Source organism: Sinocyclocheilus anshuiensis, unplaced genomic scaffold, assembly GCF_001515605.1.
Source record: "Sinocyclocheilus anshuiensis isolate Anshui unplaced genomic scaffold, SAMN03320099.WGS_v1.1 scaffold834, whole genome shotgun sequence".
In the NCBI taxonomy this organism is placed as follows: Eukaryota; Metazoa; Chordata; class Actinopteri; order Cypriniformes; family Cyprinidae; genus Sinocyclocheilus; species Sinocyclocheilus anshuiensis.
Window position 1 is genome coordinate 298525 of NW_015540885.1, and position 19620 is coordinate 318144.

General features: G+C 39.2%; 1 protein-coding gene across 3 annotated transcripts in view; it reads right to left on the bottom strand.

Moving 5' to 3' along the window:
• LOC107688648 (TSC22 domain family protein 1-like) overlaps positions 1 to 18595 on the bottom strand; it is a 23341-nt gene extending 4746 nt beyond the window's left edge. For all 3 annotated transcript variants that reach the window (XR_001634253.1, XR_001634252.1, XM_016486365.1), the window contains exon 1: positions 15414 to 18595. Coding sequence is in view for 1 of the 3 variants with exons in the window: in XM_016486365.1 (XP_016341851.1) it covers positions 15414 to 18010 (2597 nt within the window). In the remaining 2 variants the exon portion in view is untranslated. The remainder of the gene's footprint in view (positions 1 to 15413) is intronic.
• Positions 18596 to 19620: the final 1025 nt, after the last annotated feature.

Genomic DNA, 19620 nt, shown 5'->3' on the forward strand with positions numbered 1-19620 from the left:
GCAGAAGACAGTATGGACAAAGTGCAAACTAGTGCAGTAGGCATAGGAATTACACAGTAGAGAGTATAACACTAATATAAGAAAAATAGAGAATTAAATAATGCACTATATACAGAAGTAGAAATATAGAGAAATGTAACTGTTTAAATGAATGTACAGATATATTTACAAGTGTGCAGTTTACAAACGTACAATTTTTGGATTCTATGTATAAAGTCAGTCATTTTGAATTTGAATTACATTGACTGTTGAGAATTTTTTGAAGCATTTTCATTGTAGCCTATTATTTCTGAACATATAACATGTATAAGACACGTTTGTACAGGATGTAGTTGTAGTTCATGCATCTTTTCTGCAAAGATATTTAACAAATATAAGTGATTTGTTTAACATTTACCTCATGTTGACAACTTCATGTGTGGTGCACGTGGAATAGAATTTTCTTTAACTAGAGGGTTAATAAAGAAAAAGTTATTTGAATCATGTTGTAGTTACATTTTAAGTTAACTAGTTCAAAATCGCAAAAAAATCTAGAATCGGTCAAACATTCTGAATAAATTGAGTTTAATTTGACTAGTTAAAAATTGTAAAAAAAAAAAATCGAGAATCAGTCAAACGTTCTGAAAAAAATCGAGATTTTATTTTTTTTGCCAAATCGCCCAGCCCTAGTTGTTTTATTACCATTAAAAGGATAGTTCACCTAAAAATGAAAATTCTGTTATCATTTACTCACTCTCATGTTGTTTTAAACCTGAATGAGTTTCTTTCTTCTGTTGAATAAAAGTTATTTTGAAGAATTTGGGTAACCAAACACTTGCTGGTCCCCAGTGACTTTTATAGTATTTTTTCCCCTTCTATCAAAGTCAATGGGGACCAGCAACTATTTGTTTACCCACAATCTTCAAAATATCTTCTTTTACGTTCAGCACAATAAATAAATTTTCTCCCAGGTTTGGGACAACATGACAGAATTTGTGAACTATCCCTTTAATGACAAGCGGCAGCATGTTTAATACTAATAGTTTGCGGTCACTTTAAGACCTGCATGCATCTAATATACAGGCGCACATCAGTTTTTCTCTCACTTTTTACTTTCAATTTAGACGTAACCAGCTGTGTTTATATGTAAACCTTGTGTGTTTTTGACAATGTTAGGGCAATCAGACGTGAAAGATAACTTAGTCCAGTAATGACAGACTTCAGGTGTATGTGCTCAGAAAAAAGCACATGTCAGAACAGCACACGAATTAAATGTTTAACCGGCAAGGCTTTAAAACACATGCAAATAATATACTTTTGAGATTGCGAAGTGCAGTGTCCCACGAGTATAACTCTACCGCTGAGTTAACATTTGATGTGAATGTATGTCACGTTGTACAGTATATTGAGACGAGGAGGAGCCAGAACTGCAACTGATACAATGTGTGCAGTAGCACGATACTACGAGATTTCTTCAGAAGCAGATTGTGAAGACATTTTAACAGTCCATGATCAAAACTCATGTTATCGCACACTCCTTCTGCGGATAAATATCAACCCTCTGCTGACTCCTGGGCTAATTTCACCATGCATGAGACAGAGAGAAATAACAATAGGTTTGTGCGGTCAATCAGTGCTTAAAAATAAATAAATATACAAATGAAACTATAAAAAGCACCATGGTACAATACTATAGTTTTATCAGTTTTATCAATGACACGAAGCATAAACGTTAATGAACTGATGTGTGAAAGTGTCAGTAAATTACTATTACTACATGTACCAAATTTTACATTGTATTTGATCTATAAATAAAATTCAGATGGTCAAGCAACGTCATTTGCACTCTTTATAAATATACAACCTCAAGTATGTTGTGTTAAGACCGCAACAAAAACAGCTACTGCAAAAACTGCATTTTACAGGAAGCACTGATATTTACATTTTCTTGAATTGGAAGATGTACTTTTTTTTTTTTTTTTTTTTTTTTTAAAAGGCAAGTAAACTGACTTCATTTTTTTTTTAAATGGGATTAATTACAGATTGACACTGATTTATTGACATTAAACTGTTAAACCTACTGACAAGTTATCTGTTGTTCAAGTAATAAACCACACTTTTTATGGTGGAATTTAAACATTTATATATATATATACACATCTCGATGAGACAAAAACAGCTCCTGCTTTCTATAGGAAACACTGAGATTAACATTTTCATTTTGTCATCCCTTAAAAGGTAAATAAAATTACAATGTTAAAATTAGATTATTCACATATTATTGACAATGATTCATTGACACTGAATTGTTAAATCTACTGACAGTCCAAATTTCATTGTTTATCTGTTCTCCAAGTAATAATTCTATTATGTATACAGGTATTGTACAGGGCAAAATGTTATTAACGATTAAGTCCTAGAACCAACATAGCCCAAAAGTGTTCCGGATGAGAAAGCAACTCATAAGTTTCTGTAGGGATTAGGGCTGTCAAAAAAATTTTTTGAATTTCGAATATTCGTCCAATTTAAAATAAAAATCCACATTCGAATGCAAAAACATTGCATTCTAATTTTAGGTGTGCGTTAAGGAGGCAGCCTTATCAGTGGCGCACGAGATGCGATGACGATGTAAGTGTCGTTGCATTATAATGTTTTTGTTAACCAGTTGAAGCCACTAGATGCGGTGCTGCAGCGTTGTTAATGACAAATATTGCAGGAAAAGAGAACATCAATGCTGAGAAGATCTTGTTTACGTCAAAACTGAAACCAAGCCGTTCACACAGAATGCATATTTCGCGCATTTTCTAGAGGGACGTTTATCACCATTGCACTCGCAGATGAGACGACGATGTAAGTGTCGTTGCATTATAATGTTTTTGTTAACCAGTTGAAGCCACTAGATGCGGTGCTGCTGTGTTGTTAATGACAAATATTGCAGCAAAAGAGAACATCAATGCGGAGAAGATCTTGTTTACGTCAAAACTGAAACCAAGCCTTTCACACAGAACGCATATTTCGCGCATTTTCTAGAGGGACATCACCGTTGAAAACCAAAACCAAGCCATTCACACAGAACGCATATATTCAGCGCATTTTTTAGATGGACAAAATTATGACTGCTGCACTCGCGTCTCACATAAGAGATGTAGTCATGCAAAGTTAAAAGAGTTTAAACTTTTACAAAACACGTCGTGAATTTGTGGAGGTTTATTCATTTTCACTGCGTCTCATGTCTTTAAATGCAATCTGTGTGATGGGCGATTCAGCTCTTTGTATTAAGCAATGCATAAATACATGATGCTGTTTTGTTCATAATTGTTTATGCAATTTCGAATTATAATTACAAAATTATATTTGATTTTTATGAGTTAATTTAGACGTAATGCACGTTTTTATAGAGTTACTTCCTTGTGTTGACAATTTAAATGCGCTGCATTATTTTGCCCATTGCGCCCCCTTGTGGCATTTATATTTGATTTATATGAGTTAATTTAGACAATGCAGGTTTTTTTTATAGACATTTATTTCCTTGCGTTGACAATTTAAATGTGCTGCATTATTTTGCTCATTGCGCCCTCCTGTGGCCTCGGGAGACAAGCCAAAAGTTTCCTTAATACCTATTTAATCTGCATATAAAACATTAGAAATTAGATACGTTTAATTTTCTATTGTGTGTTTGACTGTTAAAACAAAAAATATTTGTTGTTTGTCTCAATAATTTGGGTTTATTTAAAAATACAGTGGTTAAATTTAAACATTTTTTCTATTGCTTTTTGTTTTAAAAAAGGTTATAAAAATGTCAATAATTATCGATACCGAATGATATGAAACATTATATCGTTGATACATTTTTTTAGCTATATCGCCCAGCCCTATTGATAAGTAAAAAGTTCGAATTTAGTTTTTCAGCCATTTTGACAGCCCTAGTATGGATCTGTTCTTTATTCATGCTTCCTTGAAAACCACCATGACAGAGCACTGCACTGCCATTCTGCCAGACACTGAACCAAGGCTAGGCATACATTTGCATTTATTCTGCAGCTAATCCACAAACAACTACACAAACAATAATTCTAAAAGTTTTTTAATTCCAATTTCCAGCACAAAGAAGCATGGCGCTGTTTTTAAAATGGGAACTCACAGCTCCAGCTGAATGACAGCAGCTCCTCCAGAGCCAGTACGAGAGTGATGAAGACACATTTGTCTATGGAAGGGCTATGCTAGGGGTTTTAGGGCTGCTGGTTGCTATAGCAGCTAGGTGGCAGCTCAGACGAGCGGGCAAACGAGTGCAAAGGACAGGGATGGGCGAGAAAAGAGCGAGATGGCCGGCGGCCAGGCGACACTGGCAGTGTGGCTGAAACAATGACTCAGTGCTAATGGTTCACAGCGGCACGCTGTATGCTAAATACAGAGCCCAGCACTCACCCAGCCTCCTCGCATAAGAGAGAGGGATTACTTTGGACAAAGTCTTGGGAGGACGACGATAAACCCCATCGTAACCAAAGCATACTTTTCCATCGGATGGGACTGCGTTAAATAGAGGCAACTCCATGAGATGGCAACAATGTTCGCACTCACATGAAATCAATTTTATTTTCTCCCAAATTCCATTTTTATTCCATTTTAATGGTGAAATTAAATTTCAGTAATCAAAAAGCATGTCTAATTAATTGGAATCATGACACTTATACAATTTAATAATTTATGAAAATTTTAACAAAACCTAAAAAAAATTTTATTCCCAAATTAAATTTTATTTCCCCCAAATTCTGTGTTTTCCGTTTAAATTTTTGTGGATTCCATTTTAATGGTTTAATTCCATTTTAATAATCCAAAACATGTCTAATGTTTCATTAGACTCAATTCATAAAACGTTAATTTATTCAAGTGTTTACAATGTGCGTTTTATTTTGTCAATTGTGTTGTCGGTTTACATTTTTTCTAGATTTAGGATTTAAAACAAATTTATTACCAAAAACAGTGGTAATCAAATGAAGGCAGAAAACATTAACTTAATCTTTTAAAATGTAAATCAAATGAAAATGTAACAATTTATTTTTTTTCCCATAGCCTATTTGTTGCTGCACAACGGAGGTTTACTGTTAAAATGAAAACATGGAAAAAGTTTGACAATCCTTAAGTTTTAATTTTATTATTTTATTAATAATAATTATAATAATATTATACAGGGCTCCAGACAATCATTTGAGAGCAGTGGCACCAGCGCCAGTGCAAACGTTCACAAAATTTAATCGCACCGGAAGAAAAAATGGTCGTAGTCTGGAGCCCTGTAATAATAATTTTTTTTTTTTTTAGATGTAGGTTCTACTGAGCATTAGTAATATATGTTTGTCACAATTGCAAGTTAAACCAAACTTAGAAGATTCATGAAGATTCTTTGCGCATCTGCAATAGTTTTATCAAAAGAAATGGTGAAATGCTGGTGAAGTGACTCTCAGAGCAGCTCTGGAGATGAAGTTAATTTGTTCATGTCCTCATATAGTGAGAGTGCAGACACTGAAAGCACCATGAGCGTCATACATGCTTCAGTCCTGTGCTGCTTACTTACACAAAGACACAGAACATGCAGACTTCATATTTAAATCTTAAATCATATTTAAGTCTTTTTACACTTTAACATGCACAAACCCTAGTCCAAGTCGCAAAATTAAAAAAATCAATTTGCCAAATTCCATGACATTCCAGAATATACTGTAGATTCCATTTTATGGATTCCATGATTCACTTTAGGTTTGCCTTATTGCAAAAATCATAGGGCCCTACATTAGGGCTGGACGATATGGCCAAAATGTGTATCACGATATATTTCTTAATTTCGGTCGATACGATATAATTCCGATATCGATATGAACACTATTAAAAAAAGCCTCGTAAAAACTGACAAGAACGCCCACAACAGATGTCTGTGCATACAAACTTATGAAAAATGAATTCATGTCTATGACATATCATGACAAACCATATAATATTTTAGAAAAAAACAGCACAAATAAATGAATGTTCACCTTTTATATGTATTTGGCCTTCACACAAACAAGAAATGTGAAATCACAGTTAAATAATCGTCTCAGACTCACCTAATTAATATTAATATCTTTAACTTCAAACTATAGCCTAACATACACTACCAGTCAAAAGTTTTTGAACAGTAAGATTTCTTTGTTTTTAAAGAATTCTCTTCATTTATTAAGCATTTATTTGATCCAAAATACAGCAAAAACAGTAACATTTTGAAATATTTTTTACTATTTAATAATAATTTTAAAATGTAATTTATTCCTGTGATTTCAATGCTATATTTTAGCATCATTACTCCAGTCACATGATTCTTCAGAAATCATTCTAATATTCTGATTTGCTGCTCAAAAACAATTTATGTTGAAAACAGCGTAGAATTTTTTTCAGGTTTCTTTGATGAATAGAAAGTTCAGAAGAACAGCATTTATCTGAAATAGAAATCTTTTGTAACATTATAAATGTCTTTATCATCACTTTTGATCAATTTAAAGCATCCTTACTAAATTCAAGTATTAATTTCTATAATTTTTTTCCAAAAAAATAAAAATAAAATCATACTGACTCAAAGCTTTTGAATGGAATAATGTATAATGTTACAAAAGCTTTTTATTTCAGATAAATGCTGATCTTTGGATCTTTTTATTCATCAAAGAATCCTGAAAAAAAATAATTTACTCAACTGTTTTAAATATTGATAATTAGCAAATCGGCATATTAGAATGATTTCTGGATCATGTGACAATGAAGACTGGAGTAATGATGCTGTAAATTCAGCTTTGATCACAGGAATAAATTACATTTTAAAATATATTCAAATAAAAAAAACAGTATGGAAATGGAAAGCAGTTCATTTAAATTGTAATAATGTGCTTTAGCCAGTATAAAGAGTATGAAAAGTGTTCTGAGTTTCTGCAGAAAAAAATAAAATAAAAAAATACCTTGCTGGAGACGGGCTTATAGAAAATGCAAACTGATTGTCTGCCAGCAGGAGGCGCTTTGAGAGCAGTAGAACTAGCGGTTTCTCCAGTAACCAGTGTTGCCAAGTCCGAGGTTTTCCCGCGGAATTGGGCTACTTTATCACTGTTTCCGCGGGGAAAACCCGCCAAAAACGTGTATTTTACCCCCCGAAACGCGATCTTTAACGGGGAGTAGGAATGTAACGGTATGAAAATTTCTTATCACGATTATAGTGACCAAAATTATCACGGTTATCAGTATTATCACGGTATTGTTACAATGTGCTGGAGATGTTAAAAAAGTACCGACACAAATCACTTCACCTAGTTTTATATTTAAAAATCAACAAACAACAAATAAAATGACTTTTTGTTTGCATAATCACTAAAACAATAACATTACCAATGATGTTCGGATTTTAAATGACAACTTGACTGACAACAGTTTAAAGGTCCCATATTGTCAAAACTGAAATTTCCTGGCTTTTTTCACGATTACTGAGGTCTAGGGGCTATTTAACTACCATATAAGTTTCGAAACAGTCAGTCCACAGTAAAATTCACACAGCCTGCTTAAAGTTCTAGCTATTTTTCACGAACCGTTGTGACTTCCGTAAAAAGTTGACGTCAGAACTACACAGTCCCCGCCTTCAGTCACCACCCCGAGCACCGCCCACCCTCCCACTCCCCTTTTGCCAAACCCCCAGACAACATCGCGTCCATGCTTTTGCTGAGCAAGGACAACATGGAAACATGTCGAAAAGGTTAACATTAACCACGAAACCAGATCCGCCGAACCTGTAACGTTACACTCTCACTCAAAGGATGGACGATCTGATTGGATTGTTACTATGAGGTGGATCACATCTAACGTGTATAGTAAAGACAAACTCACCTTGTCTATCTAGTCATGATGAAGATGTATATACATTTCAATTTCAGCAGGCAACTATTTTTACAGCTACACTATTGTGAATTGTTTAAATGTGTAGAATCCACATAAGCTTGTTTTTCATCAACCGGTCAAAATTTACAGCAGGGCATGCAAATTCAGTCCGTTTTTGGCCAGACAAAAACTGCACACAGGCTGAATGTAAATATAAGACTCTGTAAATCCACTCGCTGACAACAGGTGGCGCTTATGGAAAAGCTGAATTAGAGCTGTTTCCCATAACCTCCGTGGACAAAGCAGTATTGCGATTAAGAACACTTCCTTTAGGTATTACAGAGCAAAGATGAAAACAAAATGCCATTGAATCGTTTCTGAAGACAGTCAGAACCTTCAGAGGTACAGTCATATAATTAATGAATTCATTCATATATTCATTTATATAATTCCCTTAGCACTCTAACCTCCTAGCTTTTCCGCCCTGTTTTCACTCAAAACGAAACTACTCTGCGTGCTGTGCGCACGTGAGAATGTTACTTAAAACCGTGCTTTATGCTGGACAGTATTTATATATCGCGAGTTGTTCAAATCGCGGTAATGTAATATGGTTTTAATGATAATTAAAATATGAAACGGTAATACTAACCGTGGGGAATTTTATCATGATTTATCGTCAAACCGGTAATTGTTACATCCCTAATGGGGAGCCCCCCTCGAAATGCGATTGGGCTAGTTTTGGGCTAGTTTTGAGTAGCAATTGGGCGGGTTTTGTTGTGAAAACCTGGCAACCCTGCCAGTAATGGCTGTAATCAAAGCAGCTCCGCTCATGAACGCTTCTTTATCAGATAAAATAAAAATGCCACCGAAACTTTACTGAAGACAGTTGGTTCCCTTCAGAGATACATTCATATAAAACACCCGCGACGTGTTTTGATTTTGAAACGTGCAGCGCTCATGTTTATTCAACGAAGTCAAACTCCACAAATAAATCAATGTATGGGAAACACTGGTAATGTATATCGAAATATCGGAAATGTGTTTAAAATTCATATCACCGTTATTGAAAATAATTATATTGCGATACATATTGATATTGAATTATTGTCCAGCCCTACCCTACATATTGGTGGACAGCACTCATATGATGGATGATCTAGATAGCTGTGGATTGTAGAGGTGATTAATTTGCGCACAAGCCCAAGCTGTTTGCTCGTTATCTAGTATTAGGAGTTTAGAATTGTGCAGAGGCGAGAACTTGACCAGCAGATAATCTGTGGCACACATTGTGTTTGTGACAGGGATGGGGAGGAAGTGGAGATAAGACACTCCGCACAGATGGAGCAATCCTTCAGGGATCGAGCAAGGTGCCGGGTGGGAAAAATTTCCCACTGTCAAAAGATCATCAATCGCTCACCTGACAGGTCATTAATAAAGTCTGTAAAAGTTTATGTTAAGCACCAAAAAAAGCAATCAAATAAATGTCAGCTGAAAAGACAGCTTCGCATTCATCCCAGAAGAATAAATCCTATTTAAATTAGAAGCTTTCCAATTAAATGTGTTGTGCAGTGGCAGCCATGTTTTCCAAGGTGACCTCATTTCACTCCGTCCAGCCTGGTGATACAAGAAGGGGAAATCTCATTGTACATGTTTAACAGAGCAAGAGCGCAGCATGGGCACATTCAAGGTTGCACACAAGATTTCCTGCCCAGTCTGAAACCACAGCGAGAGGCAGCTTTCCAACTCTGCTGACTCACGTGCCGCCTGCTCTTAGAAAGCCAAAATAGGAAGGGACCAAACTTTCTACAGGCTGTAGCTCAGGCATGAATAACGACTTGGGCTGGGGAGCAGTTTAATTTCAGAGCAGCTATCTGGATTTCTCTGTAGGCATATTAATCAGGCGGCACAGGATTGACCTTTAAGTAAAAAGCATGCATCTTTATCATTACATGTCAGATAATGAGAACACCGAAGTTTGGAAAATAGATAAAACATCTGTGCAATAAAAGCGTAAGCTCTTTTTTTTTTTAACACCAATTCAGTCCATTTTCAAATAATTTCAGATGATAACAGAGCAAACAAACATGGTCATAATGAAACACAAAAGGCCGAGGCTTGGCTATGCAAATATCTCATACATAAAAAAAAAAAAAAAGATCTACTGACGAGAATAAAACAATACCCATCCCCAGTGATCTGTGAATGCAAACTGCTAATTCCTCTCACTGCTGAGCAAACATTATTAAAGCAATGAAAATCAAATTAAAGAGGGCATGCACTGCAATCATTATACCCAGCAGATCAAAGAAAGTTGTTAATTGTCCGCTAAAACATGACAATGCAACATCCATGATGTTGTTTTGCTTGGTCTCCGTCCTGCTGTTCTGAGAGCACTTAAATAGGGCTGGTTAAATGGGCCAGATGAAAATATTCACTTTGCAAATATGCTTTATAAGTAATAAAATGTGTTGCTGCGTCCTGGCACTTCCCTGTACGCTTTGTGTAGAGGCTTCAAAATAATGAAATGTTTACATGTGTTGCATAGCAGCTGTCCAGAGGAGACTCTGTCTGGACAAACGAAGAGAGCAGAACATAGCCAAAGAAACATTCAACACAACAGTTCCAACAGATGTGATTTTGTAATTTCATAACTACAGTGTTAATTTTAATAGGCAATATGAAATGCCTAATGTGGTTTAGAAAATGATTATAGATTTATCAGAGAAAAACAATGGCAATTAGCAGATGTAGGAAGCAGAAAAGTGTTAGGGGGTCATATGCTGTCACGTCTGGGAAAGAATACAAAAGCCAGCAGATTTCAAACCTGAAAAGAGTTGAGACCAGCGCAAATGCCTGTTGTGAATGTGTCTGAGAAACCAGTTCAGCTGAGCTCATGAGGTCTCTGCCCCTATTAGCTTTCAGTCCCTAAAGTACTTTGCTGTGCTCTCTGCTCTCAGGTTTGGAAGGACAGGTTCTAATCCAAATTACATCATCCTAAAAGAGATATGTGCATATAAAGAGCCTTCTCTGGTCTACAAAAGACTTCAAAGTACAGGATCTCATATTGAATTACAGATGCAGAATGACCCTTCTGATGTTTGATAATGATGTGGCTAAAAACCACATTAAAGGGAAAGTGTGTCCGAAAATGAACATTTTGTCATTTACTCACCCCCTCATATCATTCCAACCCATATTATTGTTACCCATCCATGAAAAACAAAAAGATGCTAGTCAGAATGTCTGAGCAGTTCTGTTGCATAAAAAAAAAAAAAAAAAAAAGTCTTAATTTATATCAAGTTTCAATATAAATAAAATAATAAAAGTGCATATAAACATGGTCCATACAGCTTATGCTTCATATTTCAAATCTTCGGAAGCCATACGATGGCTCAGTGTGAAGAACAATCAGAAATGTAAATCTTTATTAGGGCGCTATGATTTTCATGACGCGGAAAAACCCAGACAGAAATGCATAATCCAGTCATAAAAATGTAATTTACAGTTTAAATCGAAAATGTTGCAAATTTTTGATGAATTCGTAAAAAGTAGTGCTGTACACTTAAAGGCAGGGTATGTGATTTTTCAAAAACACTTTAGAAAACTGATTCGGGCCGAATAGCAAAACAAACTTGTAGCCAATCAGCAATAAGGGGCGTGTCTACTCGTGATGTGGAGGAGAGAGCTTTCAGTGCATGGGACGGACATTAGCCGAGCAGAGCGACAGAAAGATAGAGATGGCGGATAAAAAAAAAACAAAAGAGGAAAACGTCTGCGGAACGATAAGGCAAGAAGTAGGACCCGTGTAAATATCGGATCAGCTTTCCAGCGCTGGAGAAAACTCAAGGAGCGGAGGCCTGCGAGCGGACGCCGAGGTTGCTTTGTTTCTTCTCAATAGGTGAGTAACACCGTGTCTACAACAGCTAAAGTCTGCCTACACTGGACGCGATCAAACGACCGTTGAAAACCATTTGAAATTTGTGTCAGCACGTCATAAATAGAACCCGGCAGCAGTTTTCTGCCGCACCGCTCACTTCCGGTGTGGACACGGTGTAACATTGGTTTTGCTTTGTTTCACAGAACTAATCGTTGCCTGGGTTGCGTATGTATATGTGGGGCGGAGCTATCAAAATAGGGGCAAGACCCTTTTGGGGTAGGGGCGTGTTTGTTTTGGTGATTTCAAATATCAACATTGGCTACCAGAAATCGCTTACTCTGCCTTTAATCAATATTGAAGCACATTGAAGACGTGACATCTGCATGTTTCTTTGTGAATGGCGTGGTTTCGTCTACTACACACATACTGAAGCAAGAGTGATGCTCGTGGTGTTTTCAGCATCAACTCTCTCACTATATACTTCATATGAATTTCATCTCCAGGGGCTAGTTGCACAAACGTAGCCTCTATGTTAAGACACTGTCTTAAGAACTAGTCTGACCAACTAGCAGTTAGCCAAAGGGTTTAATTTGATAAAAATCTATATGCACACTGAAATCAGAATACAGAATAAAACTTAAAACAGAACTGAAAAAATTAAAACTGAAAACGAATTTGTTTGAGGGGAAAAGGATTTCATAGGGCCCTAAAATGTCATTTTTGTTCAACTTAAAAAAAAAAAAAAAAACTAGCCATAGTTTCATTTGTAATGTGCAACTCATCCAAAGGTGTGGCGTCATTGAGGGCAAATATCATATGTTCTCATGAGTATTTCAGTAAAAGCCTTAAATTTCAGTCTGTTCTTCAAGTATATTGTATGGCTTCAGAGGCTTAACATTTCTTAAAAAAAATACATAAAAAAAATCATAAAGGGGTGAGTAAATCATAGTAATAGAGACGGGAAGAGCAGTGAAAATAAATATCACTGAGGGACCAAGAGAGAAAGCACACATGTACTGCCGCTTTAAGTTCTGCCACGTTATTCTCTCTAGCCCGATCTGGCCGAGTGAAAGCATTTCCTCTCCTCTCCCATTCCACAGGGTCATTAATTGGAGAGATAATCTACTTGATCTCTACACAATGAGTGATTCATTGAGACTCTCATGTGTGGCTTTTATCACTGCCAAGAGCAGATTACATTGAAAAAAAGCAAATGTGAGATGATAATCTTTCTATACGAGGGTGCTAGTCAACACTGTGACCTAAGAACAGCAAAAAAAAAAACAGATTAAAATAATTTGCGCTGACTTCATCTGCTATTGAGCAAGAGCAAAATGTGAGAAAACTGAATGATCTCATCCTGTATAAGTGGCCTCATGATCTACACCACATTGCCCTTCACAACAAGGTAGTCCTACTGTCCTTCATCCAAACACAATCACACCAAAAATATGACACCAGTCAAAAAGGACAGCCATGATACACACAACAAAACAGGCCTTACAATTCCCATATGATAACAAGCCTTGAAACATAGATCTGAATCCATTAGATGTGTTAGTCTTCCATATTACTTCAATCAAATGATTGAACGTCAAAAAAATATTATAAGTGTCAAGCTGTCGAGTCGACATGCCAAGTTAAATTTAACAGTGAACTTGGTCCTGGCTCTCCGGGCAATACACTGACTATTCATTCACAATGATTTTGCTGGTGATACACAAAGTGACACTGCGAATATGATGAGTTTAATCCACTTGTATTTGGTCATTCAGTTTCATAAAGAGTGCTTTATTAGGCTATTTTCACAATCCCTCCCCAACATGTAACTTGCGAGCAAGAGAGCAAATTTTAATAGTATTTCTGATTTAATGTTAAGAGTTTATAAACTGTTTAAGCTGTATGTTTATGATTAAATTGCTCGCGTCACTACAAAAGAACGTCCATGTTGTGCATTTTACTTCTTGCATTAACCATTATGAATTGATCTGGGGGGGGAAATGGCTGCGTTTGTTTAAGTGATGGTGCTCTAATAGAAAAGAACCTACCGTTTGGAGAGCAAACACAAACTTCAAAATATAAACTGAATCTCGCCAAAAGACTGAAAACTATACCACTAATTTAGATATAGCACCCAGGTATTGCAGGTATACTGAGGACTATCTAGCTGTCTCTGACAGTAAGTGCTGACCAACAATTTATAAGACCATCAAGTGAAATACAAGTGTGATATCCATCCTAATGAGGCTCTGAAGATTTGGGACGACTACCTTTTACTTTATGTCTGAAACACATAGATCTGAACAGAACAGTCTCTTTCTGATCTGCAATCTGACATTGTTATATAGTAAAGCCAGACAAATAGCTTTAAGTAAGATTATGACTAACACCTGAGAGAAACAAGCAGTGCCAAAATGATGTGCGGCATGGTGACAAAACTGTCTGTTTCATTAAGGAGTGTCAGATTACAGAGCACTCCGTCATCCCTTGGACATCTGTTAGACAAGCTCTGTCAAGCACAGGAAACTTCTCTTATGAACAACTCATAAACACAGTACAGTATAAACACGCATGCCTGGTTCTTCTGAACAGCTCAAGACAAATTCAGACATATGTCACAGTATTAGCACTATGTTTAACAGTATGTAAGCATTCGTATTTAGGTTACATTCTTGGCCTTGCTGTGAGAAGACTGTGCAAAACGGACTAGACCGAAGCTACAGTTTATGAGTCTTCAAAAAACTCGGAAAGACTATCAATAAAGTGAGAAAATATTTTCAAGTATGTTAAACAGCTGATGTCTACCAAAAGATACTGCTATATCTGCAACAAATAGAGACAACCTAAGAGTTTAAACAGGCACACTCCATTGATCTCTTTTGGGCTTAATAGAGTTACAGCTTGAAGCAAACATGTCACAAATGATAACCATTAAAAAAAAAGTCCCTGCAGCAAGCTCAATATAGAGTTGCAAAATGCCTTTTTTTTTATGTAATTTTTTTTTTTCTTTTTCCAGCTAAATACTTGTGTACCCATTAAATTATGACAATTCACTTTTAGCAGATATACAAATTTAAAACATCCAAACGTTTTCTTACTACATGGACCAAAAATAATGTTGACTCATCCAGCATTAATTTTTTTGTCCAATCTAATATTCTTTAATACGACAAAGTCCCCCATTAATACCACCTACTTCTCAACAGCAAGCCAAAAAACAATATATCATGTTTGTGGATGTGATGCAAACAAAAGGCTGTTGGCTCCTGCCCTAACTTCCTGTTTCAAAAGGAAATGACAACAGTAGAAAAACACTGCACTCTAAAGTGATTTTATGGGGTCTTTAAAGGCAGGCTTTAGAGAGCAAAGCATTTACATTTCTGTCTGTAATACAACAATAACAGTCTAGCAGTCTGCAGTTTTGTGTTACATACAGGAAACACTTCTAGCCATGCTGTAGAAGCCTATAGGCCTTATTCTGTTACCCGCCTGCTGTGATATTTAATGCACACTACCATTTATGTTTATAGCAGTAGATTAAGTCATACCGCTGATCACCCACAGCCTGCATGTGTAATTTTTAATGAAGCTGTTCAAACAGTAATTACAAAAGCAAATGAATTGGAAACAGTAAATAGACAATGCACTAGGGGGAAAAAAAGATACTGAAACTTACCCATCTTCTTCTCCATCCACAGGTAAGCTCTTCAGCAGGCTGGCCGAGGCAGTTAAGGCATTGACTCCACTGCTTCCCTCTGGACCACGGGAGGTGCCGGCCTGGGAGGCAACTTCACCACCGGCGGGCTTGGTTTGTGTGAGCAGAGTTGGGTGCTGTAACAGGAGCTGGGCATCCTCCTGCAGTCTGGGCAACGCAGAGGGCAGGGTGCTCACCGCATGCCCGGGCTCCTTCGAGCCGTTCTGGATCAAACTGGACTGAGGATCACTCTGAAGGTTAGGAGGCACGTTTGATGAGGTCACAAACTGGGTGCCGCGGCCTTGACTGCCGATCTGTGACTGCTGCTCCATGGAGGGTTGAGAGGCGAGCTGCTGCCCCTGGGTCTGCTGTATGAGACTAGTGCCGGTGGACTGCACCAGCTGCGACACGACCTGGACCATCTGCGGGGCGGGTGTCTGTTGTGGAGGTGGTTGAGCAGCAGGGGGTTGCACAGTGCCCACGGGCTGCTGCGAAGCTGCAATCAGCTGACTGTTCCCCACCACTGGAGGGATGGAGGCAGAAAGGTGGGGAAGTGTTTGTGTTAACCCAGGTGGCACAGTGTTCACGATCTGCTTCGACTGAGGGAAGTCATGTGGCAGGCTGCCTCCCTGGCTTAAGGGGTTAACATGTGCCAATGCTACCTGGGCCGGTGCAGCCGGCTGCTGTGCGGGCGGGTAGCCCATCTGCTGCTGGGTCACCACAGGCAGGGCTTGAGCAGGGGGGGACTGTGCTGCCTGGGCGTATGTCAGTTTGGGCATATGAGGGGGCACGGCTGCAGTTGAATGCCCAATTGTGGTCTGCAGTCCTCCCATAGTTGCCGGCGGCTGCTGCGGCTGAATGCTCGCCGGCATCGGAGCAACTGCACTAGTCTTAAGATGCGCATGAGCTAAGTCTTGGGGTTGCATCTGAGACATAGACACGTTATGAGAAGATGAGTAGTCGTGCTTCTGAGCAGCAGGCTGCTGGAAGGTCTGCTTCACAGCTGAGGGGCCGCCCGTCTCTCCACTCCCCGGACTTTCAGTATAATGGCTAGCCGTGCTGCTGACAGAGCTCCCGCTGACACTCTCTCTGTCCAGGCACGCCACACTCTCAGGCACAAACTGGCGGATGCTTTCCACTGTTCGGGTGCTGGGGACGTTTTCAGAGGACGCTGTGCTCGGGGCCTCTTTGTCGTAATACTCGGTGCATGTCCACCTACCCTTCTTAAAAGGCTCAGAGGTAGAGTCCAATTTGACCACTCTGAAACGTGAGCTGGTGGAGGCAGGAGTAGGCACTTGGGCCTGCTGAGGCTGAGCATTCATCACCGGGACAGAGGGAGCAGGCATTGTGTGCTGGCCCATGACAGCTGGGCCCACCTGCCCTCCACCTGTTGAAGCAACACCACCGGAAACAGTGGTAGCAGCGGTGATGCCCATGCCAATTATTCCGCTGGGAATGTGTGTCAAGTTTACTGTTTGGTTACTAATACTATTCAAAGCAGGGGAGTAGTTTACATTGCTACTATTGGTACTCTTGCCACCCACAGCAGGCACACTGGCAGAATTTAACATACAAACATTATTTGTTATATGATTACCAGTACTAATTGTGGCACCTGAAGTGACAGAGATCATACCAGTTCCTGAGGCGACAGTGGCCAAAGGCTGACCGATGATTGCAGTTGAGCCAACAGAGGCGTTCTCAATCAATCCTACCACATTTGAAGGCATTTTCTGGCCTGTGCTAGCTAAAGCTCCAGAACCTGAGGACACCGCAGATGTGACTGCGGCACTCAAAGGTATACCAATCTGCGTCCCACCAGCAGGTTGGGCTTTTCCAGAGGAAGCAGGATTATGGTGATGATGGTGCACAGTCCCATTAACCATAGTGCCATGCAGGTGTGCTTGGGTGAGAATGGGTGGCTGGTTGGGCGACACGGCCCCCGGGGTCTCCGCCTCATGGAAGTTATTCAGCGTCTCCTCCGAGGAGCTCCTTTCCGGTCCCCCTGCATTGTTGGCCCGCGAAAGTGACACATCCATGATCTCAGAGGACGACAGGTCTTCGGTGTGGGACTCGTCCAAGTCGTCACAGCTCTCAGTGTCCTCTGTAATGCTGTTGGTGCTGACAGATGTCTGAGCGGGAGTAACGCTGGTGATCTGAAAGCCACTCTTCTTTTTCATCTGAGCCACTGTGGTGGGCATAGTTTGGGGTAACAGGGTGGTCTGCATGGGGATATTCAGGCTCTGAGGAGGGTTCTGGGACCCGAGAGAGGATGCAGCCGGCGTTTGAGACTGAATCAGCACCGGAGATGAATAATCATCCCCCAGCATCAAGTTGTTGCTATTAAGACTGGTGCTTCCAGGAGTTGTCAATGTGGAGGAACCACCCACCGTGCTGCTGCTGCTCTCCCGTTTGGGTAAACTCATGGCGTACACCATTTTTCGGGTGCTGCCTGACTCCCCGGATCGGTCGTGGTGATTCATTTCTAGAGGATAGTCTCCAACAAAGTTATAAACACAGCTCAAGAGAACAAGCTCTTTTTGAGAAGCAACTTGAAGCCGCTCGAGTAATTTCCACATAAAACCAACACTTTCCAATAACTGCCAGGATAATTCCACTTGAGGTGTATTTAAATGTCCACCATGAGGAGCAGGCTAACGCCAATGCTAGTTAACAGTCGCAAGCGAGCTAGCTGACACGGATTCGCTTCAGCTGTTGTTGTCAAGCGTATATCCTCGCAAAACCATTCAGCACACCATATCGTTGAAGTTTAAACGTGAAGGAGTCGACACAGACGGCCGGGATGATCGATATCCGCCCTTACAACGACACAGTCTCTCCCCATCACAGTTCAAACTGCCAGGCGCATTTTCAATTGTTGTATCGCAGTCACCAGAGCACAAAATCACACGAAACAAAGTGCTTCAGCCGGCGTCAGATGACAGAGAGAAACCGAGCGACTCAGCGCTGTCCTGCTTTATTCCATCCCGTGCTTTCTTTTGTTTTAGTCCTGTGTTAGTCTCTATCGCACTCTGCTCCTATTCACCAGCTACCTCCTCGTAATGTAGCCTGTGCTAGTGCTATCAGCCTGTGACGAGTCCCCGAAAGGGGGAGGAGAGCGCGATAACATGGCGACCGCGCATGGCAGTTCCCCTCCACAGCGGCCAGACATACAGCCCAGCGAGTCTGGCGACGATGGGCGATGGGCGGAGGGGGAGTTTCCTAGAGACCGCTGGCGAAGAGTTCCGAAAAAACACGAATACAACCGAGTACAGCCAACTGTGTTGGTGAGGGATGTTTCTTATTATAGCCCTCGGTAATTGTGGCAGCAAACACTCAGAATAACATCTTATATCCGCCGTGGTTATTATTATTTGTCATTGAAGGAGGGAAGAGAAAGAAAGGGCACGGATTTCTAGGTCCCATTGGCTAACAAATTGGTTTATGAGAAAAGAAAAAAAAATGTGTTTGGACATGAGATTTTATTGATGCCGAATTCGAAAATAAACAATTTAAACCTGTGAAAGATTTCGCAAATACCGGTATTTTAGGTTAGGTGCTATTGTGTTTTCCTCTATACAGGGCAGCTACATCAACAAGATGTAAACGGACCCTGTGACAACAATGTTGTCAACATAGTCCACAGATTTGTTCAGTTTTTTACAAAACAGCTAGTCTGAAAGAGGAGCCAGATATTTCCACAGACAGAAAAGAACAACCAAACACATCCACACTGACACAGTTATTTCACAAACGCTGTTTGTTGCTCACCTCGTGTTTGGGGACTAGATAAAGCTCTAGCTCCAGCAGACACAGAATACGTCCTACATTTTACACAGAATAGCCTACATCCCTTACGAAAATTAACCAGTAGTAAACTTGTAGTAGCCATGTTTTTTGGCATATTGATTACCATTTGTATAACCACAGTTTTAGCCTACTACAAATACCATGGTTAACTATGATTAGCAAAACCATGGTTAATTTGTGGTTACCATGGTTTAACTATAGTAACCATGGATGTTTGGCTTTATTTGTGGTAAAACCATGGTTAATTTTCATAAGGAATTATGTGTTTATTCATGTGTTTTACTTTAAACCGGTATAATTTAATTCCACAATATGTGTTTTATTTCAGACGTTGAAAGCTAGGTTATAAAAATACAACAAGGAATGTATCTCATGTGCG